Raw genomic sequence first — 25720 nt, 5'->3', positions numbered from 1 at the left:
CTTGCCTCTGAAGTGTCAAATTCATAGCCGATTGTAGCCGAAATTAACGACAACCGTTTATTGACCTCAAGTGCAGCTTTGCGACGAACTCCATAAGGGATGCATCAAATGTGAGACGTGGTCGATGTAATAGGATACGATGGAGCACGCAATTGCACTTTTGTGATGATTTTACCCAAAATCGAATGGGGTGGGGAGAGATTACCCCGATTTGAAGCTCCTGTCTATTGCGTGCAATGTGTGATTTCGAATGGGGGGACGATTCCTTGCTATGAAAAAAATGAATCCACCCAACAGAAAAGCCGCGGTTTGTTCATAATGCGGGGGAGTTGAATTGTTCAGAATGCGCTCAGGGTTAATTTGGGAAATTCGGTGTGAATGGACGACCAATTAACTAATTCGGAATTAATGTTACTTTCTAAACGGAGCCCGTATCTGAAAAGGTGAACACCAGTGTATAATCTGATGCAAGTGGGCCAGGCCTTATCAATTCTGTGTCTGTTTTAATTCTGCCCAGCCCAAAACATGCTTAGCGAACGAGTCCTTAATGTCTTCATAGCAAAAGCCTTAACTTTCATACCTCCTTTGAAGTCCTCTCCAATCTCCACCTATACTCAAATAAATACATATCCTAACTATTCAACCTAAAGTCTTTTGCTATTTTGATTTTGTCCATGTTTCACAATATAAAAGTACAAAACTTTTCATTGTGCTTGTCCACAGTGGCAATGGCGAACGCAGAGTAGGGGCTGTATTTTCAAAAAAAAATCTAGAAGTTTATTTTTAAGTAATTTAGATTATTAATAGGGGCTTTTGTATAATAATTTATACTATAAAATTTGGATAAATTTAAAAAATAATTAGTAGAAAAACATTAAAAAATTTAATTCATTAAGGGCTTAAGCCCGTTATATTCCGACATTGCTTGTCCATGTTCCTAAATAGTACTAGGTATAAAACTACAAAACTTTTCATTGTGCCATTTAGTATCTTTTTGTCCTATATGAGATCAATCCGGAAGAGTATCAATGTTATGACCCTAAAATCAAGTGTATCTTCACCAGGAATAAAAGTCAAAACATTTCTATGTTTTTATTTTGCTTATTTGATGGCGAAAATATGCTTATTTGAGTGTTTTTCTCCATTTAGGCCAAATTTTTGGCCCATCAATTCCACCATTTTCTATGTATATATTTTGCTATTAATTTGACAAGTCTTGTTTACATAAGATTCATATTATTATACTCCATGTGAGATAAGTTTGAAGACATGTTGAACTGAAAGAATCAATACGCGAAAAGCTACAAACAATCATCAAATCTACGAGGTAGATCTATATTTATATCCTTATTGCTTGTAAACATGCACATCTAGATTCATATGTTTCAACTATAAGAATTATAATTCGACGATCTCTACAACATCCCAATTGTGTGTCGACGGGTAAGGAATATGGAGGGAGGGTAGAATCTAAAATTTTCTTACCCTGAAATTTAATCCCGGGCAGGTGCCGAGTGGTGTTGTCTGCACGTACTGTTCACTACCAAGACTATACTCTTAGTTTAATTACTCCATCCGTCCCAACTAAGTTGAGACATTTCTCTTGGACACAAGATTCAGAGATTGTCTTAAACAAATTACTATGAAGATAAAATATAAAATAGAAGAGATAAAGGAGGGTAAAGTTGAATAGAGAATAAAGTAAAATCAATTATATATTTTATTTTTGTCAAAATAAAATATGACTCAACTTAATTGGGACATCTAAAAAGGAATGCGACTCAATTAAGCTAAATGAAATACTTATTAATGCTTGTAAAAATAAATATAAATATAATAACATTCATTTTTATAGAGTAATTATTAGTATTATAATAACAATAATAATAATAATAATAATAATAATAATAATAATAATTATGTAATTGAGTTGCATATGAAAGAAAGATCCTTAAAGATCACATATAACATCTCCTACAATATCGTTTATTACATACAAAAATGATAAAGTGATGATGGGATCCATGACTAATAATAGCAAAAATTTTTTATTAAGAGCATCAGCAGTGGCGCGGAGCTCCCGGCGGAATTTCTCACGGAATTCCCAAAAACACCTCCTGCCACGTCATACGGACTTCCCACTGCACTGCCACGTCATACGGACTTCCCACTGCAGAGTGGTGGAATTCCCGACCGACTTCCCACAATAAAAAAATTCACAAATTCACAAATTAAACAATGTCCGGAATTAAACAATTAACGGAATTAAAATTTCGACACAAATAGTGAAAAAAATTCCATTAAAAAAAGAAAAGTACATTTCACCAAATTTAAAAAAATACATTTCAATAATTTAAAACTACATCAACGACGGCCCCTCCGCTGCCATACTTCTTCAATAATATCGTTCTGGAGTGGAACATGGTCTTATTTTTGGCGCATGTCGGCAAATGCACGGACTCGATCGACTTCGTCATGGGGTATCCCCATGCGTACATTGCTAGTGGTCACGCCGTGGCTTGGACCCGCAGCATCAGCATCATCATTGGCTCAATCAGTCAGTGCTGGACCTTCATCTTCGACAATCATGTTGTGCATGATAATACATGTGTACATGATGTCGGCGATGCTGTCAACGTACCACAGTCGTGTTGGACCCTTCACTGCCGCCCATAGAGCCTGGAGCACACCAAATGCCCGCTCAACATCATTGCGCGCTGCCTCCTGGCGACCCGCAAAATATATCTTCTTTTCATCTGCTGGGCATCTGATCGTCTTCACAAAGACGGGCCACATAGGGTATATCCCATCCGCCAAATAATAGCCCATGTTGTGCTGGTTGCTGTTGGCGACGAAGTTGACGGCCGGACCGACGCCCAAGCACTGGTCGTTGAAAAGGGGCGACGACTGGAGGACGTTGATGTCGTTGTTCGACCCGGCTACTCCAAAATAGGCATGCCAAATCCATAACCGGTAGTCAGCTACCGCCTCAAGGATCATCGTGAGATTCTTGGCCTTGAAACCAGTAGTGTACATCCCTTTCCAGACAGCGGGGCAGTTCTTCCATTCCCAGTGCATACAATCTATGCTGCCTAACATCCCCGGAAACCCGTGTTGATTCCCGTGCATATCCAGCAAAGCCTGACAATCTTCGGGGGTAGGCTTCCGAAGATACCTATCCCCGAATATCTCCCTAACGCCCTGACAAAAATACTTCAGGCACTTTCGGGCAGTCGTCTCGCCGATGTGGAGGTACTCGTCCAACATATCGGTCGCGCCTCCATATGCCAGCTACCTGATTGCGGCAGTGCACTTCTGAATCAGCTTGTGGCCGGGTTTACCAGCCGCATCCTCCCGCACCCTGAAATACCCGTATCGACGCTCCAAAGCACCCACGATACGCAAAAAGAGCGGACGATGCATCCTAAACCGTCGCCAGAATAGGTTCTCCCCAAACTGTGGCTCCGGTGCAAAGTAATCCGCGTACAACCTATGGTGGGCAGCGAGGTGGTCTCGGGGTACTATAGTGCGTCGATGGATGGGTCGAGGCACCGCCGGCGCCGAGGCCGCTTGTTCCTCCCTCTCCGCGGCCTCCCGCACACGTGTTCATAATGTCCATCACCACCACTACCACTACCACTACCACTACCACTACCACTACCGGCCATTACGGATATATAAAAGAAATTTACAGAGAGAAACTTGTTAATACAAGTGGTGCGAATGAAATGAAGTTCAACGAGATGTATTTATAGAAATTAATAAAAACATTTAATTCAATAAACGGGAATTCCGCTGGGACGTCCGTGGGAGTCAACGCAATGGCGGACGTCCGCACGGAATTCCCGGCCGAATTCTGCGGAACGCCGCAGAACTGCGAATTCCTCAACGGAATTCCGTATCCGTGCATGCCACGCACAATGGCGGACGTCCGCCACGGAATTCCTGCATGCCGGTGGGAATTCCACGGTAACGTCCGCCACTTCTGATGCTCTAAGGTTGATTTGAATATAGAATTTGGGAGTTTGAGACCACAATTCAAATGTGACCAATAGGGAGTCACAAATAAATCCGAGGCACTACAGCCACCACTTTAGATACGCCTCGTCACACGAGCTTAATTTTCCACCTTCAATACTAGCCCCCTTCACGTGGGTCTGGGCCCCACCTCCATCCTGCCCACTTGCTTCCACCACTTTCTCTCTCCATCTCCAATTCTCCTCACTTCGACTCTTCCCTGTTTCAATTTTCAAACAATCCACCGCATCCTCTGTTGATTCATGCTCTCCTTTTCCCACTTCATCGCTGTTTTTCTGCAGATAACTTGAGCGGGAAGCAAGTTGGCCATGTTTGGACTACAATTGAACCAGTACCCCTCGACGTTGCGCTTGCTTGCAATTGGAGATTCGATTTCGCCTTTTTTTTGTAGCTATGTTTGATTGGAACGACGAGGAGGTATATTTCTCTCGGTGTTGCGTGTTATTTTTCATTTTTTTTTCACTCCTACATTTGTTGCTGAGCTACGAAGATAATGAATAGTCAAAATTGAATGTAATCTGGAATAGTACGGTCTGTTTTGGTTCTGGTTCCGGTTCCGTTGAGATCCGAGAGTGGATTGGAGGTTTGTGCGATGCAAGGACGTATGTACTTCCTTTTTACATGCATCAATGTTGAGAAAAATTTCACGTTAGCTAATATAGAATGAAAATATGAGCTGAAAATAAAAGTGAAATTGTTAATTGTAGCTCGAGATGTCGACTGAGGTTTCTAGACTTACGGCGTGGCAGTATAGATTTTAGTTATAGACTCATAGATGGTGAATATGTTCAATGATGCTTACTTCGGCCAGTTTATCTAGTATGGTGAACGAGAAACCATTACTAAGAGCATTGGTAGTGGGAAAGGATAGGGTTGAAGTTGTCAATTCACAGATTTTTAATGATGCTTAGTTTTTCCATAGTGGAAAAGAGTCCAATTTAGTAAGATTATCTAAGGGTCTAGCAGCTTTTCCATGTTAAAATAACATGGGAAGGCGTTTCTTATTGGATATTGGTGTGGAGGAGAAAAGTTGGAAATTTGGCTAGTGTGGTTTTTTAATAGTGAGAAATTCGCACATTAGCATTTAAAGTCTTGTTGGGTGCTAATCCTCGTAAGATTTCTACTTGGAATGAGTTGCAAGTAAATTTTCTAACATGCCAAGAGGGACAGAAAGACAGTTTTTTCGGGAACTAGTTGTTTAACAGATTTAAGTTCATTATGTTAAGAGGTCTCTTGTGAGATGGTTTCGTGGACATAGTATTTCTCACCTAGTTCGTTGTGAAGTGTTAGTTTGGTCTAAAACTTGTGGTGCCTTGCTGAAAATAAAACTCTGTTTGGGGAAGTTGCAGTGGTGTGTTCAAGAGGAACAAGGACTCAGTCTGGCGCAAATTACCTAAATCTAACATGGTTACAAGAGAATGATGTGGGTCGTGGTGTTAGATTGACTTTTAGAAGCCCATGGAAATGTATTCCTAGAGTTCACTTGGTTTTTTTGTACATTGTTAAAAGTTGTTGCAAAAATATAAAACTCTGTTGGGGAAGTTGCAGTGGACTCATTTTGGCGCATATTTACCTAAAGTGGACATGGTTGTAAGAGAATAATGTGGATCTTTGTGTTAGACTGACCTCTAGAAGCCTAAGGAAATGTATTTCTAGAGTTCACTTGATTCTTTATACATTGTTAAAAAGGCTTGTTTACGAGCAGAGTATTTTGAGGTTATGCACTCTTGTTCTCATTTCTCTTTCTGGTCCGTTATTGTCATCATAAACCTGTCTCCTCTTTTGATTTTTTCAATCAGATATAATTCCTATATCAAGTCTTTCTTTTCGATGGACCTACTATTATACAGCACTTTTCATGGCTGATGGTTTTGTAACTTCTTCACTCGCAATCTTTTGCAGATATAATTCCTATATCAAGTCTTTCTTTTCGATGGACCTACTATTATACAGCACTTTTCATGGCTGATGGTTTTGTAACTTCTTCACTCGCAATCTTTTGCAAATTCACACGCATTACTCTTTCTTTAAGGTTTAGTGAAAAGGAATAAGTCCAAAGGCTTAGATCATCAATTCATCGTGTCCTTTTTCATTGTTCATTTCTCTAAGATTATAGCATAGTTTTGATAGCATTGGGCTTATGGTGGAGTGTGGACTCACTGCTCTTTAAGCAAAAGGAAAATGTGTGCCAGAGTTATAGTTCCAAGCTTGAGAGGAGTAGAAGAACTTTTTAGAGAGGAACTCAAAGGAGGTGGAGCAGCTGGAAAGGGTTAAGTTCAGCGTTGATTGGTAGTTTAATTCCGTTTGTAATCATGAAGAGTTTAAAATCCTTCACTATAACAAAGATATCTAGATATTGGAGCTATATTTTAGAGAGACAATGTTTTCAACATTCAAAGGACAGCTCGTTCATTGTACTAACTCTTTGTCTTCTAATAAGAATGTATAGTTCATGTTACAACAGATCCTTTCTATTATAGTATAGCTATTCTCTTCCCTTGTAAATAAATGAGCAATTTGCTCCTGTTGCTAGCCTAACAGTGTGTCGTGTCATGTCCTTGCTTGGCTTAATAATTTGGATGAGTTTGGCAGATTACTCTAGCAATGCAGTCTTGATTCAGCAAGCTCCTTTTTTTTGCTAAAGTTAATTTATGTGGTTTCAGTTCATGAGCTACCATGCATTACTGAACTTATGATAAATTTTCGTGTTAAAAACTGTACCCTTCTGCATCCTTTCTGTCCAGCCAATATATTTTATGTTCTCACAATTAGGTACTCAAGTTCTTACATATTTTCTTATTCCGTTTCATTTCAGTTAACAAACATCATATGGGGTGAGGCTGGGGAAAGTGATGATCATATTGTTCCATATCCTGACCAAGTCAAAGAGAAACCTTCAATTTTATTTGGAGACTGCCCTAGGAAAGAAAAAAATCAGCATACTTCAAATGCTAGCCCCCCTGAAGTGAAATGTCCTCCCACCACGCATGAACATGGGGTTGAACTAGATAGTAATTGCAGTAATGATACTGGTGATCCCGCAAGAGAAGTTGATCATACTTCATGGTCCGATTGCCCTAATCCATCCTCATCTAATGTTCCAAAAGCTGAACAGGATACTTCAGGTGCCATTGCATCAGAAAACATAACAAAAAGTTCAGCAAGTGGTTCCTTAAGAGGTGATACATCATAATTATCTTGATTTGATTAATCCACAAATGCCACATACTGATATGTTTTGTAATATTTCAACAGATGAGACATCTCAGTTTAAGAAAGATTCTGAAATATTTGAAAATCCCCCGGAAGATGGAGAACAAGGTGACTTTGTTGACTATGGCTGGGCCAATATTGGAAGTTTTGATGATCTGGATAGGATATTTAGGTAATTCGAAATTTTATTTTGATGTTCCCACTGAGATCACTTTTTAGAATCATACTATATGACAAATCATGTTATTGACTGAAGTATGTTGCTCTAAAATTTCACATGGTGCGTGCCATCTAGATTTCTTTACTTGAGGAATGAAGCAGATAATGTCTCAATATCTGTGCTTGTGGACCTATCAAATATATACCTTTAAGAATGAGTTGAGAGTCTGAGACCCTCTCCAAAAAAAAGAATGATATGAGAAAATCTAAAGGATCATTCCTGAGTCTTGACTCAGCAATCATGTTTGGTGCGGGATAAAGCTGATCCTATCCTCTCCCATCTAATTATATACTCCAATATGTATGTATATGTACCTGTATCTATATTGTTCTCTCATTGTTATCTGGTCGCATGTCCAATTTATAAGAAAGTTATGCTTCAAATGCCAGTTAGCTCCTTAACAAAAACTGAAATTATTTCTAGCCATTTTTTAAAGATTATGTACTACTACATTTATGACTCGCTTTATGGCTGAATACGTGAGCCTTGAGCTAATATTTTAGTTTCCATCTTTTAGTACTTGGTGTCGTATATTTTTCAACATGCTGCACGATTTCTTGGCTTATGGAATGGATTGGTTTTGTACCTGTTATAAAATTGACGATTTAACTATGAGCTGAGGTTACGCGAAATCATACTTTTAACTGTTCTGTATAGTATTTTACATAGAACTTTATTATTGTTATCATGGGTTCCATTTTTGCCCCGACTATGTCATCTAACTTAGTATCCTCACAAGTTATATTTTGCAGCAATCAAGATCCACTATTTGGGAATATGAGCGCTGGACACGATGATGAGCTATGGTCCCCTTCCAAAGATGTAACCAGCAGCCCTCTGGGCACTACTCCTTTATCTGGAGATTCCACTGATCCTCCATTTGGAGCATTAAGAGCCGCAATCAATCAATCCGAGGTTAAGGCTGAATACATGCCAGATACCAGCCAGACGCTTGGGTACGAAAAACCTAACGAGACCACATCTCATGCTCCACAGGATGTACAGGCAAGCTTAGATATTATTGAACATTTCGGGGGTAAAAGTAACCTATTAGGGAAACAAAAGGTACAAAGGACTAAATCTTTGATATCATGTTGTAGATTTTTTTTCTCTTTTCTTTGCAAATTCATGAGCTTCTTTGGGTTTCTTTACCTTTATTTTATGATTACTCTTGACTTATTTAGGGACTTACCTTTCTCCTTTTGTTTCTTTGTTCAGTCTCCAGCAACGAGTGAGATTATCCAACCACGCCTAGCACAACGTAATGATGGAATTGCTGCAACCCCTACTAACTTCCCAGGCAAAGTAATTTTCTCCACACATTTTCATGTAGAAAATGGCACTCTTAGTTTGCTAAGATTTCATTTTATCATTTCCCTGTGCAAGTTTCCAAACATTATTGTTTTTCATTCCAAAACCAATTTTTTTTTTTTTCTTTTTACTTTCTTTGGAGTTAATAATAGGTGATGGAATGAGATCTGATTGTAAATGGTTATTCCTATGATTAGTGTGTTTGAAAGTGTGAATTACCATTTCGAATGGAATCCCTATTTCTAATTATGACTGGATAGTCATTCTTTCCAATCCACATAGGTTAAAATAACTAAACTTAATTTTTTACACATACTTTAGTGGGGTGTATTAGGGTCCTCACAGCTATTTAGTGTTAAGCTTCAAACAGATCACAGCCCTTGAATTGGATGGTTGTGATCAAAATAGCCGAGCTACATTATTAGACTATAATGTTACATTATTAGTCAGTGTACATTATTAGAATGAAAATCTACATTATTAGTCTATAATGCTACATTAATAGTCGGTGTACATTATTATAATGAAAATTTACATTATTAAATGACATGTGGCATTAATCTAACCGTTAGATGACAAAATCGTGGGGCTGAGATTCGGTTGAATGTTTGGACAATATTTACATGTTGAACTTGAATACATCCCTACTTTAGTATGCTTATGAAAATAGTTTGAAAATTAGTTTTAATATTTATTATTATGGGTGATTAATTTTTATTTGCTTTGGATAAAAAACAAAACAGAATATTTGAAGATTCATATATTTAGTTTTATTGAAGAAGAAAAGAATGTTCCCAAAATAAATATAAAGATATATGTTTATCAAAATTTTAAAATAATTATCTGTTTATTATTAATACATTCAAATGAAAAATTAAAGCCACATACCATTTTTCAGACAGTAGTAGTATTAAATTATGCAAAATTGTTACGTATTTAAGTAAGCATTGCTATTATGGAATAAAGTTGTATTAATGTTAATAGTTCAATGAAAAAAACTATAGTTATGCAATCTCAAAATAAGTTTTATCTTAAGGTGTTCTCTCCTTGCTGAGTATCACAAGACACAATTTTCTATTCTGATCTGGCTTTGTCCATTTTAATATTCAATCTATTCTAGCTTGAATACCAAACTTTTGTTCTAGTTGTTTTGGGGTGTTCAAGCTAACCGGCAAAAGAGGTCAGTCAAGGGTCAGAAGTTGGACAACAAGAATGAAGTCAGACACCTTTGTAACTTAAGTGGCACATGGTCCTCATCCGGAAGCACGTTGCAACAAGTTAATGGCCAGTGTGCACCATCAGTGATCAACCCAGGTCCACCTTTGGTGCTCACTCAGCAAAGCTCACTTCCGAGGCCTGAGCTGTTTCAACAAAATTATTTCCCACGAGCACCTTTAGGTACTCCTTTGTATGGGAGTATGAATCACCATCCTATGACTTCTATCTTGCCACAGTTTCATCCCGGGGATGAAAACCATGATTTAATGTCTTCTAGCTATGAAGTCCCTCCTTCCAGTTCAAATTCAGTAAAGAATTCAGACGATGCTGCAGTGAAGCCTCCAGCAATGACGCCAAGAGAAAAAATTGAAAAGTTAAGGAGGAGGCAGCAAATGAGAGCAATACTTGCAATTCAGAAACAGCAGCTGCAATTCGGTAACCAGGTATCAGTTTCTGAAATTTCTGGCATGGAAGGAGGGGAAGTCGAGGTTAATGAAAGTCTTGGGTCTTTTCCTTCCCTTGAACCAAGCTCGCCTGGAGAACAGTATGATTCTAATACAATCAGCCCAACCTTTGATGATTTCTCAGTAGAGGAATCAGTGCTCTATCAGCTTCAAGATATCATAGCTAAAGTTAGTCTCGGATTATCTTTGAATATCTCTCATTTTCTTGACAAGTTAGGAAGGCTTATAAAAAATATTTGACTCTTGGACAGTTGGACAATAAGATGAGACTTTGCATCCGAGACAGCTTGTCTCGACTTGCCCAAAGTGCTTTGCAGAGGCAAAACCATAATGATACAAGCAGTACCTGCACAAGCAGCAGAGATGAAGTTCTCGGTAACAAAGATTTAGTTGGCCATGACAGGTCAGTAACTTATCAAAGATATTGAAAGATTTTAGTGGGAAAATAGAGATGATAAGGAATTATGAGAGAGAGATAGAGGAGGGGGAGGTGGGCAAAGGGATGGGACATACAAATTTGTTTTTTAATTTTGAAGCAAAATGCAATTGAATGAACTGTATAACCGAACCAAACCAACCAAATTGCATCAGCGTGGTTCGGTTTATTCAGCTCAGCTAGTTTTTGCTCACCATTTAGGAACTTTGTTCTCTGAATAATTTCTACTGCAGGTTTTCTAGAACAGCTGATGCGGAGACGGATACCAATCCAATAGACCGGGTGGTGGCGCATTTGCTCTTCCACAGGCCACTTGACTTTTCTGGAAAACCTCCTGATGCACCTGAATCACCTTTGTCTCCCAACCTACCATTTGAAAAGAAAGCAAATCCGACAGTGAGCTTAACCAAGGACCGTTTTGCTGAGAGCTTTGGGAACACTCAGATTACATCTCCACAGGGATCAAAATCAGCAGGCCCATTTTCTGAAAGCTACCAGTCCAAAAACTTTCCCGCTTTTGTCTAGTACGAGACTGTGTCGAACACTGAAAATACTGGGGTACAGGCTAAGGTTGAAACCTCCAACCGAAGAGTAGCTGAGTGAAAACCATTTGATATGGTTAATACCTTCCTTTATCTATTCCATCAATTGTAGTATGTAATATACACCTTAGTATCGATACTCTAGTAATGATTCACTTACTTATCATGTCAGTCATTTGGTTTTATTCAAGCGTGGTTGCAGAATAACTAGCACTTGGCACAAGTGAAGGAATTTATGTATCATAGCATGCGATATTTCAGGCAATATCGTCCACACGAGTTTTTGTGTGTATGCTTTCATATTACTCCTTTGTCAAGAAACTAGTCTCTGGTTCACCCGTCTTGAAGAGCCAGCCATGCTTGTATTGCGTGCAGGTCTTTAGTTTGTATGTCGTCTTGTCTGGTAAGGATTTGATGTGTGAAGACATGCCTTTGTTGTTTGTAGCTTCTGTGCAATGGTGTGTGAAGCTTCCTTGTTTTATTTTATAATTTATCCTAATTAATTTTCTTCTCTTGCTCGGTTTGGATGACATATTATAATTATGTCCATTTGTGTGAGGGATGGATGTCATAATTCATTTACATCAAATAATAAAAAGTTGTAAATGAATTTTGAAGAGGGCGATTTCTCCTCCAATGGAATGCAGTGGTGAGTGACGTGCGAGTGCCCAAACATTTTCGGTCATTTTCAAAATTATTTTTTCGAATCTTATTTATAAAAATTATTTTTTAAAATTCCAATTTTTATTTTCGGACTTGTTTTGTTTATAAAAACGAATATATCAATAAGTAGACGCATAGTGTGACAATATATTTCTTCGTATTGATAGATGACATGGATGTATCGAGTTTTACGTATACGAAGAAGCTGGAAACCTTCTTTATTTACGGTATAAAAATGCTTCCTCGACAAATTTTATACTTCCTCCGTCCACGAAAAATAAAGTATATTTGTCATTTATGATCTTCACGAAAAATAGAGCATATTAAAAAAAGAAAGTTTTCAACAACTTCTCTCTTACTTTTTTCTCTTATCTCTTACTAATAATATGGATCCTACATTCCACTAACACTCCTTTTCTCTTACTTTTTTCTCATCTCTCTTACTAATAATATGGACTCCATATTTTACTAACGCTATATATCTCTTATTTTACCAATTACACATTAAAACCCGTGTCATTCACAATGTGTCCTATTTTTCATAGACAGAGGGAGTATTTGGGTTCAGCTCGGGTACATTTTGTGTTGAGAAAGGTGTAGTCATTGTCTTGTCCTTCTGTTACGCAGAATTTTTGCCCATGGAATGAATTTTAGGCTATGAATGCTACTTGAGCATTTGGATCCAATTTTTTTATAAACAAAATGAAAGAGAGTGATGTGTGAATAACGAGTATAAAATGTGGATATTTATAGTAAAATTTACCTTACGTGAGTATCACCTTCATTTCATGCTCGTTTAACGTTGTTTATTTTGTTTTACTATATATTTAGTTGATTATAATGCATTGAAAATATTATTCACTTTTTTTAATTTTACATAATTATAAAAGTAAAAGTTTGATTTGTTCATTTTCTCTGTAACTTCACATAACATAACAAATCGAGCTGTGATTTTTATGATTTTTATAAAATTAAAATGTGAATAATATATTAAAATCAAATTAAATAAGTACTATATTAAATAAAACAAACGTTAAACAAGTGCTCACATAAGTAGAATATCATTTTCCATAAAATACTTATTTTTAAAAATGATAAATCTGCCGCGCCAAACTTAGAAGTCTTCGAAATCCTCATTCCTCAGAATTGCTTGAGAAGACGACTTCTCCAGCTTTTGGCGGGAAACTTCACCAAATTCCTCCAGCAGATCCTCAATTCTCTCTCTCTCTCTCTCTCTCTCTCTCTCACGCACGCGCTCGTGCAAAACGGCACGTCTGATTTGATTTCCAGTGAACTGAGGTATGGTTGTTTCTAGCAACTGAAGCGTCAATGTTTCATTTCTGATTAAAATGTTGATCACAAGTTTATCGATCGATGATAATCTACGTCTAAATGTGTTATCTCGAAAATGAAGGAGGTAAATGTCTGGTATAAGAGTCTGCGCTCTCTTCAGACCTCTGAATTCGAAGGAGAAGACCTGTCATGGTGATTCCATCAGCATTCTCGGCATTGATTCTGAATCGTTTGTATTCAAGGTACATCGGTCATTATGATTTACCTCTGCTCTGTATTATTTTTCCTAATTTTGACAGTGAGGGTTTAGTTGCTTCGCCTCTCTTAGTTGCTTCTGTAGCTTTTTTAGCATGCTTATATAGCTTTGTAAATCTATATGTCACAGAAGAATGCATTACGAGATAACACAGACACAAGACAGAGAGACTGTTTGCCATTTTTGACATGCTATAACTTTTCCACACACAGACACAAGAATCGCGTGAGCTAGGTACCTAAATTTATTTCTGTTACCAGTGCTGTTGGAATGATAACTGCATTTATTGACATGCTATAACTTTTCCCCAACTAATATGCTTCAGTTTCATGGCTGAATATATATGCAGCATTTTATAAAAAACTTGTCCATAATTGGTAGGAATTAGCTTTCATATGTGGGGATCAGTGTCATACTTGGCTTTAAGTAATCAAAAGAAGTGTCAGAGAGTAAGGGTATTTAATATGTTTGAACTGATCCACTGCAGGATGAAAAGGACGAGGAGACTGAGTTCCGCTTCGACAAGGTGTTCTTTCCAGGAACAGAGCAAGCAGACATATATGAATTCCTTGCATTGCCTATAGTTAAAGGTAATCATTGATTGAGTTTGATTAGTAAAACATCTTCTTCATATTGTATTATATTGTTGGTCTAGATCATGGCCTACAACTGGGTTTAAAAAAAATCACTAACTTTTATGACCAGCTGCTGCTAGTGGAGCGAATGGGGCAGTTATCACATACGGCCAGGTTTATTTTCTGCTTTGATATTGGAAAATTTACCAAGAAATTCTCTGTTTGCATTAATCAATGTATAGTGAAAACTTTTTTATGCTTTTGGCTGACCCGGAGCTTCTAGTTTCCCTAATCTCCAGTTAAATACTTAAAATGTAGAGAAGACATGGTGGAAAGCAGAATGATATACTTTAAAATTTCAAAACTGACAGCTCAAGCTCCTAAACTATATCTTTTTTGTATCTTACCAGACAGGGGCAGGAAAGACTTACAGTATGGAGGTAATATGTTTGATAATGCACAGAAAGTCCAATAATGCTTCATAGAGTGCTTACTACTGACCTCTTTTGCTCCTTTTTAACCCCTCAGGGACCAAACATCATTCAGTGTGATGAAAAACAAAAAGGTTTACTACCAAGAGTGGTGGATGGGATTTTCAATGCCATCAAGTCTTCAGATGATATAATCAAGTACACAGTCAAACTGTCAATGGTATGAATCCTGATTAAGCAATTTCTCTTAGTACTACTACATGCTCTCGGTCATGTTATTGATGAATTACACCTACAGGTGGAAATATACATGGAGAGAGTAAGGTTTGCATTACTTCACAACGAATGAGCGACCACATAACCTGTCATTCTGAAAATGGATATTGATTATATTATGAAAATCACATTCATTCTGCACTTCTGATTACTCAGGGACCTTTTTGATCGATCAAAGGACAATTTACAGATCAAGGAGAACAAAATGCAGGGTATATTTGTGAATGGGGTTACAGAGGTAGTGTTCCTTCCCTCTTCCCTCTTCCTACTCCCAACTGGTTTAGCATAATAACTTTTTTTTTTCACGTTGCATTCTTGGTGCTATGTCCATCCTATGATGGGACCTCTTTTGAAGGAGATAAAAGGGAAAAAGGTGCATTTGTCTGTGGTTTGACCTTCAAATCTTACATAACAGCTGTATTGCCTGCAAGCACATTTTTAGCTCACTGTGGCGACTAATTGAGATGGATAGCTCTCTATTGGAGTATCCATGAATGAAAGAGTTGTAAATTTCACTAACTGTTTAGGTATATAGATATATATATTGACACTCAACTTGTTGGAAAGTATCAGATCAGAGTGGGCCATAAGAAGGTATATAATTGTTTTGGAAAAATACTAATATATATGGATACACGAAAAAGCATAAAGCACGTGTAACAAACCCAAATATAACTGCCTGGAATCAGGACGAGTCGAAATATATACATTATACTTTCAAAGAAAATAAAATAATTGTGCTGCTATTTTTGTTCCTGTTAGTTTCATCTAATTTTTCATTTTCAAAACCTTCATTTGATCAGATATCCATCTCAGATTCTGCAGAAGCCTTGCGAACTCTTTCTGTAAGTTAAAATTTTTCATAACTCCCTATGATCCTGGTCAATATAAAACAAATCTGACAAGATACATTATGCAGACTGGCATAGCAAACAGAGCTGTGGGAGAAACTCGTATCCTTGTTTTGCACTTAATTCTTGTCCTTGTGCGCATAAGTTTCTTACATTTCCCAAAGGAGTGGGTTTGCACTTCAATTCAGGATACAATTGCCATCTGTTGGAAGTCTGTAATTTGTAACTCTTAACATATCTAGAAATGAATATAGCCAGCAGTAGAAGTCATTGCATATATATATTTATAATCTGTCGGGAAATTAGGAAGGAGAGAAGGTAGATATACTACCAAAATTCAAATTTCCAGATAATTGACATGAGTATTGATGTATACTTGTATAAACTCATAGGTATGGAAAGTTAATCCTTGTGGACTTGGCGGGATCAGAGAAAGCAGAGAAGACTGGAGCTGAAGGAAGAGTCCTTGAAGAAGCAAAAACTATAAATAGATCATTGTCAGCACTTGGTAATGTGATAAATGCATTAAGCTTACCAGGGAGGGGGAGCCACATACCTTATCGTGATTCAAAGCTAACACGGATCCTGCAGGATGCTCTTGTTAGTTCTTCATGTTAGCCTTGTCTTATTGTTAGTGCAGCAAGTTATCTTATCATACAGATAAACTTACCTTGTAGCTCGCAGGGAGGAAACTCTCAGACTGCGTTACTGTGTTGCTGCTCGCCTAGTCCCTCAAATGCATCAGAAACCCTTTCCACTCTCCGCTTTGGTGCAAGGTATGCAAATATTCCTTGATAGTTTATTTTATCTAATAGTATCCTCTCAGTCCTCTAGAAATAGATATTGCATTTGTTGCTTCAGAAACGTGATCATAATATAGTTGGTATCCGTAAGTTGTTAATACTCCACATTTTGGGCTATAACTTGTATGTGTGATCCACATTTTGTATTACATAGTCATGCGTATAGCCTTATTTCATCTTCCTTGAGCAGGGCACAGCACATAAAGCAATTGGCACACTTTAATGTAAAAGAAGATGAAGAAACCATCAGTCCTCCAGAGGTGTCCTCGACCAAAAACGAGTCTATGGAGCGAATATTAGCAAAGGTTGGCTCTATATCCGGTGTCACAGCTTCACATATACTATTGTATCTAAGCAGTTCCTTTGTCTTCACTAATCTAGTTGGCTGAGAGAATGGAACCAGAAGATGTCCAACTACTCGAGCAGCTATTTGTTCTCGAAGGAATTTTCTTTGATCCCAACTCAGTGGAAGAAGAAGTGGAGTCAGCTTATGAAGATGTTACATCAAGAACCATTTCATCGCTGCACAAAGCAGTGGAAGAGCTCGCTGCTACGGTCGACGAGGTGAGGCTTGTTTTTGCTCAATCTAGTCGAGACATGTTATTAACTAAGCTTGTTAAATATTGTGAGATTTGATGTTCTTGTTGACAGCTTAAGGAGAAAGAGACTCTTAAGGCCTCAAGAAAGCTACATGCTGCTGAATCCGACACTATTCAACATGGTAAACGTGGATGGAGTTTCGAACCTAACTTTGCCAACTGCAAAATTCTTTAAAGAAAGCCTATGTATGATGTAAGTGTCTGGAATTATTTTTTTTCCAAACTAACAGATGAATCTGCCCTAAATCTATATGATTATACGACTTGAGATATCTTTCCATAGCTCGATTGATGATCTTTGTTAGTGAGAAATTTATGCATGCTTGTGTTTTTCTTTTCTGATATTTAACCATATTTACAATTATGATTTATGAATAGATCGAAAAAATTAGTACTTTCTCCATCCATAAGAAATAGTCTCACCTTTCCATTTTAGCTCATCCACCAAAATTAATCTCATGCCAAAAAATAAAAAACTTCTCAATTTATTATTCTATTATATCCACATTTTCTCTTAGTTTATCTCTCCCTCTCTTACTTTATTAACTTCACATTAAAACACATGTATGTCGTCCACTAATGCAACTATGTTTGGTAGACAAAGGAAGTAATTTCATTAGATAAACACGGGAAAATAATGGACAATTCAATTAAAATTCTACGCATCATCAAATTTTGGGAGTGCTGATATACTTATAAATAAAAAAGGAAATAAAAAATCAAATTTATACATAGTAATTTGTAAACTATAGTTGTCGGGTATTTTTGTTTCTTTTAATATAAAATATCAATTGGATTGCTTTTGTGTCCATAGATATCTGTTAATGCAATGTCTTCAATAACATCATTACACAACGGATGTCACGCATCATAAAAGAAAGAAAGAAAGTTTCTTGAATAAGAGTTTCAAATTCAAGGTGGTTATGAATGCACATATACACGAGTAATTATTAAAGAAATCAGCTTCAAACTCTTGTAAAAAAGGAGGCTAAGGCATGATATGATGTTCATATGTAATTAAACTCACTCAGTTACAGAGTCGTTTACAAGTTAAAAGGCATGTTTTGCTCCTCGCACCATCAAGGAATGACCTACATATGCAAAACTTCGACATGTCATACTGTCTTCGTCACAGCAAACACGACCATCAAAATTTCGACGATTTCAATTCTCAGGGGTATCTACTCCTGCCCTATTGAATCAGTAGATTCCATAAAGAATCTACTACAAGATCAAACTTCTCCCATCTTTGCTTGAATTTCATACTTCCCCGATCTGCTAAGTTTTAGATTTCACTGGCAAATAGAATAGGATCGGTAAAGTAGATGAAGAATGTGTTGAATACGATTCTATTAAAATAGCATTATCTTTCTTTTACCACCATTTCAGCTACAAAGATAAGATGGCGAAAGATCTATTATGACTTACCAACATGTTTCAGAGCATAGTTAGCAAAAAGTGATCTTCAAGAAGCTGATTTCCGTCGCACTACCAAATCGTCGGGCGAGTAAAAATCAGCAATGAGCCGGTATATATATGAAGGATTGTGACCACCACTGTATAAAAAAGAATTTGTCAGCGAGGATGTCTAGCACAGAGAATTAATAATGTAACAAGATGAGGAAAGCATATAATTAATAAACATAAAACCTTTGTCACATGATAATACATGAATACTATCATAAAACCAGTTTGGATTGAAGCATTAGAATTCATTAGCATTTATTTTTCAAATTGGATAAGTTAAAGATTGCAGATCTGTAACCATGTTATTGAACTTTATCCCAGATGCACTTACGTGTCGGTAATAAACAGGCTAACAAGATCCGGGGGCACATAATCAAATGCAGGATTCACGACATGAATAAGAGGTGAACCACTGCCACTACCAAAATCCAAGCAATCTGAGAATTCTCCAAAGTCCAGCAACTGAGATGGAGACTTGAGTTCATTCAACAGGACCTCTGGGTTGTGAGGGTACAGAGGGCACAGCTGTATAATTAGGAAAAACAATTAGCAAGGAAGCAGAGGCAATTTAAACTGTTTCATCATATATAAAGCTAGGATATAATAGCAAAGCAACATTAATAATAAAGCAGAAATATCAATCATCAACCAGATTTTGATTATATTAGTGACATCCAATTATCATATGTTGATTCGAGAATCGTGGAGCTAAACAAAAATAAACAAGTACCTACTACATAGTACACAGTACCCATGATGATTTACGCTTCAATGAAGTACAAGGAACATGGAAATTTCTTCCAGGTGTCACAATTTAGGCCTCACCCAAATCCTATCTATATCTACCAAAACTTTTTCCTTGTTGATGAACAAGATTTGAACTTAGATTGACGTCTCTATCCTGCTCTACTATTGCAAAGTAGTAATTCTAGAGCTGGCTACAGCAAAAAAGACTGGTAAGCAATTCCTAAGATCATTATGTAAGAACCTTACCCAATTTCAAGGGCATATTTATTTCCTACCGGTTTCCAATAGTCATGTCATCTGACCTTATGCTCAAATACCAATCACAAATCTTGTATTCAATTCATGGTAAAAATAGATACAGTTACTGAAAATTCACCGAGGGGAAAGAATAAATCATAGATTAGAGTACTACAGCAGTACAATACCTTATAAACTCCAGCGAGTACTGCAAAAGGAACAGCATGTCTTTTAGCTGCTAGGGCAACCATATTCAACCCCACAGGAGCAATAACGCCACCATTAGCCATGACAGCATGTGCTCCCACTATAACCTTTAAGTGAAAGATTTTCCAATCAAATGCAAAATAATAATAGCATATAGAGTTTAATGCAATCATCATATGTACCATATTAACACGGGATATCATGGCAAAAACCGCAGAATCGGTAATAACCGTAGTTTGTAGGCCACTGGCAGCCAGTTCTTTTGCAAAAGCATGCCCCTGATATCTGATTAGATAACAAACATCAATAAACATAAATAATTATAATAAAAATAATGATACTCATCATTTAATTGCCTAAGGTGAAAAACTATTGCAAAGGGCAGTCAATTACCTTGGAGCACCTTCGGCGACAAATACACGGAACGACCTCTTTTTTTCTTTTGCAGCAAGTAGAAACTCTTTTACTGTGTGTGAACTGCCCAGCGTCAAGATCACCTCACTGGAAAATGAAAGGAGAAAACAAGTACTTGAGCAAACTGTAGTTCAAGTTATTAAATGCACCAAGCCAACAACAAAACAATGTGGGAGAAACCAGAAAGCGTGCCAAGTAGCTACACACACAAAAATCATTATACGGTAAATAGACTAGAATTGACTAGACATTCAGCAGCACATGTGATCCAAGTTTAGTATAGGGTTTTGCAAGGAAAACCATGAAGCACAAAAATGCGAAGATGTGTGAAAAATGAAACGAATTGTTCATGTCTTTTGTAAGATATGATAAAAGGTTGAAACATTAGTTTCTTAACATGGAGATTAATTATTACTATCACAATTATAAGGTGGAAGTTTTGGGGCCATTGGTTAAATGATTGGCCACCACTGTCAATATTAGCTTACTTTGACTCATAACGATCAATATTTTCAGTTTTCGCTTTGAAATCATAACTTCATAGTTTATACAATGAATTATGCTTAGTATTAACAATCTCTTGATCCTGCATATGTTTACATAACTGCAATAAGCAGGGCCAAAGAAACCCTAATCTAATGACTTCTCTAGACTTGGATTTAGTTCAAGTTCATAACCATGATCAGTTGATTATAAAACAGAAGGGACAATATATCTCTATTTGAAGACTCAAGTAATTGATCTTTGCCCTAGTAATAAATAAGCCTAATTGATCTTTGCCCTAGAATTAAATAAGCCTACTAAGTCAAACTAGCTGAAGCATTAAAAGCCAGGTGTTGCAAAATTACTACTCCAGATCCCCAACTAAGATCATTGAACAAAGTAATGTGTAAATATAAGAAATTAGTGGTCGTATAGGGATATGAATGCATACTTATGATGTATATGTTCCACTGCTTGTTCAGCAATCTGTTCATGGCAAGTGGAAATTTCTTGAATAAGTTCATTAACCACCTCAATGACATTGTGTTTCAGTTTCCGTGTCATTGAGTTCTTATCAGCAGCTGGAAGGAAGAAACAATACATAAGAAATTAGAAGACAATACCCTTAAAAGAGTACAAAGATTCAGATATTCATTTTTTTGAAATTTATGACATAATGAAACTGCCTTCTTTACCATATACCCCCTCCGATTCAAAGTGGAGAGTTCTTTTTCAACAGGAGATTTTATGCAGTGTTGTTTTGGTGTATTAAGTGGGGAGAGAATAAAGTAGAGAGATTGATGTTTCTATTTTTAGAAATGTGCCACTTTGAATGTGACATCCTAAAAAGGAAAAATGTGTCACTTTGAGTGGGACAAAGGGAATATTGGATATAAATATACAGATTAAAAATATAAGACTTCTTTGATCGCAGATTTATATATTTTTTTAAAAAGAGATCATGTTTCTTGCAAAATCAAAAAGATTCTTGTGCAATCAGAGTGAAAGAATATACATTTGCTTTTTCCTTCAGAATCACCCCCGGAAGAAGAGGGATGAGGAACAGCTGCTGAATGAGGTATGTCCTCAAGTAGAGTCTGCAGCGACGGTGGCCTTAAAGAAGTTCTTGCAGCGGCAGCTACAGCAGAAGCTGAAAGAACAGGACGATCATACTCATCATTGCCGTCATCATCATCGCTTTCAGATGCCAAATTCAATCCACCAACAGCAGCATTAGTAAGAGAAATATCTTCTTCGCGTATAATATGTAGAACTCGACGGACAACATTCCCAGCCGCCAACTCTGCAACCAAAATCGCTCACCACCACCAAGGTACAAAAAGTGGAAGTATTCAGACGGAAATAAGAATTGCTTGATGTTGGAATAATCAAATAGAGCTTCCCATGCTATCCACAGGGAACCAGCTGCTAGGAGCTTATCAGCTTAAATAGCCAAATAAAGATTTTTATCTACAGCCAATAATAAGAACTGCTTGAATAGCTAAACAGTGCTATCTATGCAATTTGCAAGTAGTAAGCAATGAAGCAACATTAAATATTTATGTCGATGAAAGAGGTGCTCCTATAACAGAATTTTTCTCCCAATGCTACTGCCATATAGATCAATGCATCATACTACTAATCAACTCCTACAATCTCAGAAGATCTAAACTAAGATAACTCCCATTTATCTGACAAGAGTAATTCTGAATTCTAAAGGGCCCCAATTATGGTATCATTGTTGACGAGCAGTCAGATTGGAAGATAACAAAAGAATATCATAATCAGCCACCATGAACAGGTAGCTAGTTCAGAGAAATAAAGAACGATTGAAGTATTCCAACCAGGGATCAACTTGTATCTCCATATCCTAGTTTATCCTGGTGAGATTTTATTTATATGAGTGGCAATATAAGATATTCAAAGATTACAGCCCTGAATATAATGGAGAACACTTCCGATGCAGTTTGATTGAATTGATCAAGCAGCAACCTAAAATTTGATAATAGTACTAAAATCTAACAAAATTGAGAAGCTAATATATTCTACTTGAGGAGCCTAGATATTGCTGGCAATTTATTAACAAACTTACATCCTTTGTTATTTCATATCTGAAACTGGTCATTGTTGTGATCATTCAGAAAGGCAACGGAACATTTAACACTTTCTTCAATAATCTCAGTATAACTTCTTCTAATCCGAAGCTATTCCATTTCGATCAGGTTTACAATTGATGGAATAAAGCAGTATTCCAAGGAAGCGGAAGAACAACTAACAGGTGACTTGATTAATCGAACAAGGAGAGTTAACATACCAACGGGTTTAGCAGCGATGAGCTTCTCCCCAACCGCCTTCACGGCATCAATGAGAGCCCCAGCCTGGTTACTGTGCGGAAGCCTCTGCTGAGATATGAACGAACGGAGCAATTCAGCCGTAAGCTTCGCCGTCATCTTCGAACCCTCGATTTGGCTGCAATTGCACAGAAATCGAGCAATCAATCAAACAAAAAAGTAGTTGTGATAGGGGAATCATTGAAATTGATTCATCTATCATGGATACCGTTTGTTGAGCTTGATTACGAACTCATTCACGAGGGAATGCACGTCCGGCATGATTCTATCGGGTAAGGGAATGCCCAGGATAAAAAAAGAGTCGTATGTAGCTGCTAAATTAGGGGATAATTGGGGTTTAAGGGATTGAATCAACCGAATTTACGTAGGGAAATGAGGAATTGGCTCTACGGGGAGGGGATGGTGAAGAAGGTGGTGCCGTGCCGCTGTCAGGTTTCACTTTCAATGGGTTTATGGGTCCGGTCCGGTCGGACCGGGTCGGGTACAGCAACCACAGTTTAGAAACCGATAACATCCATTTGTGCATGTAAAATAGTATGAGATTATTACTTATTAGGACGAATGATATCCTACCCGCCTTACGTGAGCACCTCTCTCTTTTAACGCATATTTAATATAGTTCGTTTCGATTTATATATTTAGTGTGATTCTAATACATTAAAAAATATTATTAAAATTTTTAATTTCACAAAATTCATAAAAATCAAAGCTGGATTTGTTGCTCGTTTTCTCTATAAATTTAAATAAATTAATAAAATAACAAATAAAGCTTTGATTTTTATGAATTTTATGAAATTAAAAATTTTAATAATATTTTTTAATGTATTAGAATCAAACTAAATATATAAACGAAACGACCAACGCTAAATATGCGTTAAACGAAGGTGGTGCTCACATAAGGTATGTAGCATATCATTCACTTAGATGACTATAGTAGTAAGTTTCTATCGAATTTATTTATTACTCCCTCCATCCATGATTAAATGTTTCATATAAAGTCAGTAGAAAAAGTTAATAGAACGTGAACCTACTTTTATATACTTCATCCGTCCCATAAAAATATAAGCAATAGATATGACACAATAATTAAGATAAAATTGGTAAAGTAAGACATATGAAGAGAATGGTATGGTAAAGTAAGAGAGATGATGAGAATGGTAGTTAAAGTAGTATAGTGGATAGTGGGGACTAATTATTAAATTAATATAACTTTCCAAAAATGGAATGCACATATTTTTGTGGGACGAACGAAAATGGAAAGTGCACATATTTTTATGAGACCGATGAAATATTAATTTTTATAATAAAATGTTAGTGAAATTAGTTAATAAAATATAGAGTCATCTACTTATGAAATATAAAGAGTAAAAGTGAAATGAACATTTAGTAGCAGACGAACAAAAAAAAATGAAACAATTAATGGTTGAGGAAAGGAGTACAAAATAGTGTACCGCAATTTGCAATGTAGATGTCTTAAATAGTGCGTTGCAATGTAGACGTACTAGCACGAATATTTAGGAGATATTGTTTCAAAAAATATATTTTTATACTATGAAATATTTGTTATTAGGAATGGAATTTTATGTATTATTGTTTTATAAGATAATGAATAAAAAATAAAATAGATAAAAAAAAGTAGGGGTAATTTTATTTCTATTTTAAAAAAACGTTTCATTTTTAACGAGATAGACCAAAAAAGGAAAGAAATATTGTCCCTAAAACCATTAACTTTGACCAAATTTTAGTATTTCCCACAAACTTTAAACTCTCTAAAATATCATAAACTTTACTATTTGTGTTGTTATATCCCACGGCAGGTCAATCACCATATCCGACTAACTTATGTACATTTCTTATCCTACTTGGCACTACTAAATATCGTGATTTTCTATGTGACATTGTATTCTACTTGTCACAAACTTAAAAAATTACCTGAAATATCATAAATATTTCACGGTTGCCCATGTAGAATAAGTTTTAGCCGAAGATATCTTATTTGGGTTGGGTTGGGAATAACTAACAGAATTTAAAGTTTGTGATAGTTCAGACTAATTTTAAAGTTCGTGAGAAATACTAAAATTTGACCAAAGTTTATAGTTTTATGGACAAATATTGCAAAAGAAAAAACGTTTCAATTTTAATGAAAACAAATGAAGTATATTAATGTGAGGGAATTTTTAGTAAAAATAAAATTAAATGTAACTTTTTTTTGGAATAGACTAAAAATGAAAGCGTTACATTTATCTCGTGTATAAAGTTATGATGTTTATTGGATGGAGATAAATGTTAAGTACGGGCTCTAGGTTTTTCGAGATGGGCAAGCCTAAATTTTTCAAAAATTCTAAGAGCATCCGCAATGGCATCAGTCCCGGCGGACGTCCGACCGGCGTGCCGGACGTCCGCGCGGGACGTCCGCCATTGTGCAAAGGTGACGCGGATACGGACGTCCGCTGCGGACACCGGAGTTCCGCGGCGTTCCCGGGACGTCCGTGGCGACGTCCTTGCGGACGTCCGCCATTGCGTTGATCCCAAGGACGTCCGCGCGAATGTCCCGATTATTTTATTATTTTTTTTGAAAATTCTATAAATACGGCTCGTTGAATTTCATTTCATTCGCCCCACTTG

At 36.8% G+C, this 25720-nt stretch overlaps 3 protein-coding genes across 4 annotated transcripts; 2 read left to right on the top strand and 1 right to left on the bottom strand.

Annotated features, from left to right (window-relative positions):
- The first annotated feature begins 4151 nt into the window (after positions 1 to 4151).
- Positions 4152 to 11886, top strand: LOC121755653 (protein LNK2-like). 2 transcript variants are annotated; one of them, XM_042150984.1, is made up of 8 exons: positions 4152 to 4455; positions 6854 to 7217; positions 7294 to 7423; positions 8224 to 8476; positions 8690 to 8776; positions 9928 to 10632; positions 10716 to 10867; positions 11134 to 11886. In XM_042150984.1, exons 1-8 carry the CDS (start codon positions 4432 to 4434, stop codon positions 11423 to 11425), a joined length of 2007 nt encoding a protein of 668 aa, XP_042006918.1. In that variant the 5' UTR covers positions 4152 to 4431; the 3' UTR covers positions 11426 to 11886. The 2 variants fall into 2 exon arrangements, with proteins under 2 accessions (XP_042006918.1, XP_042006917.1); XM_042150983.1 differs by having other exon boundaries at positions 8224 to 8536.
- Positions 11887 to 13253: 1367 nt separating this feature from the next.
- LOC121755667 (kinesin-like protein KIN-1) lies at positions 13254 to 17538 on the top strand. The gene is made up of 16 exons (XM_042151005.1): positions 13254 to 13404; positions 13520 to 13640; positions 14142 to 14244; positions 14360 to 14403; positions 14640 to 14669; positions 14758 to 14880; positions 14959 to 14984; positions 15093 to 15174; positions 15740 to 15781; positions 15856 to 15889; positions 16030 to 16105; positions 16180 to 16387; positions 16472 to 16563; positions 16781 to 16895; positions 16972 to 17154; positions 17242 to 17538. The coding sequence occupies exons 2-16, from the start codon at positions 13527 to 13529 to the stop codon at positions 17362 to 17364; spliced, it is 1395 nt and encodes a 464-aa protein (XP_042006939.1). The 5' UTR covers positions 13254 to 13404; positions 13520 to 13526; the 3' UTR covers positions 17365 to 17538.
- Positions 17539 to 18060: 522 nt separating this feature from the next.
- Positions 18061 to 23573, bottom strand: LOC121755675 (translation initiation factor eIF-2B subunit beta-like). The gene is made up of 10 exons (XM_042151012.1): positions 23304 to 23573; positions 23059 to 23213; positions 21760 to 22047; positions 21196 to 21325; positions 20241 to 20348; positions 20030 to 20132; positions 19829 to 19954; positions 18988 to 19181; positions 18618 to 18745; positions 18061 to 18484 (listed from the first exon to the last, which is right to left on the bottom strand). The coding sequence occupies exons 1-9, from the start codon at positions 23354 to 23356 to the stop codon at positions 18655 to 18657; spliced, it is 1248 nt and encodes a 415-aa protein (XP_042006946.1). The 5' UTR covers positions 23357 to 23573; the 3' UTR covers positions 18061 to 18484; positions 18618 to 18654.
- Positions 23574 to 25720: the final 2147 nt, after the last annotated feature.

Source organism: Salvia splendens, chromosome 11, assembly GCF_004379255.2.
Source record: "Salvia splendens isolate huo1 chromosome 11, SspV2, whole genome shotgun sequence".
NCBI lineage: Eukaryota > Viridiplantae > Streptophyta > Magnoliopsida > Lamiales > Lamiaceae > Salvia > Salvia splendens.
Note: the sequence above shows the minus strand (reverse complement) of the source record. Positions and strands in the feature narration are given on the sequence as shown.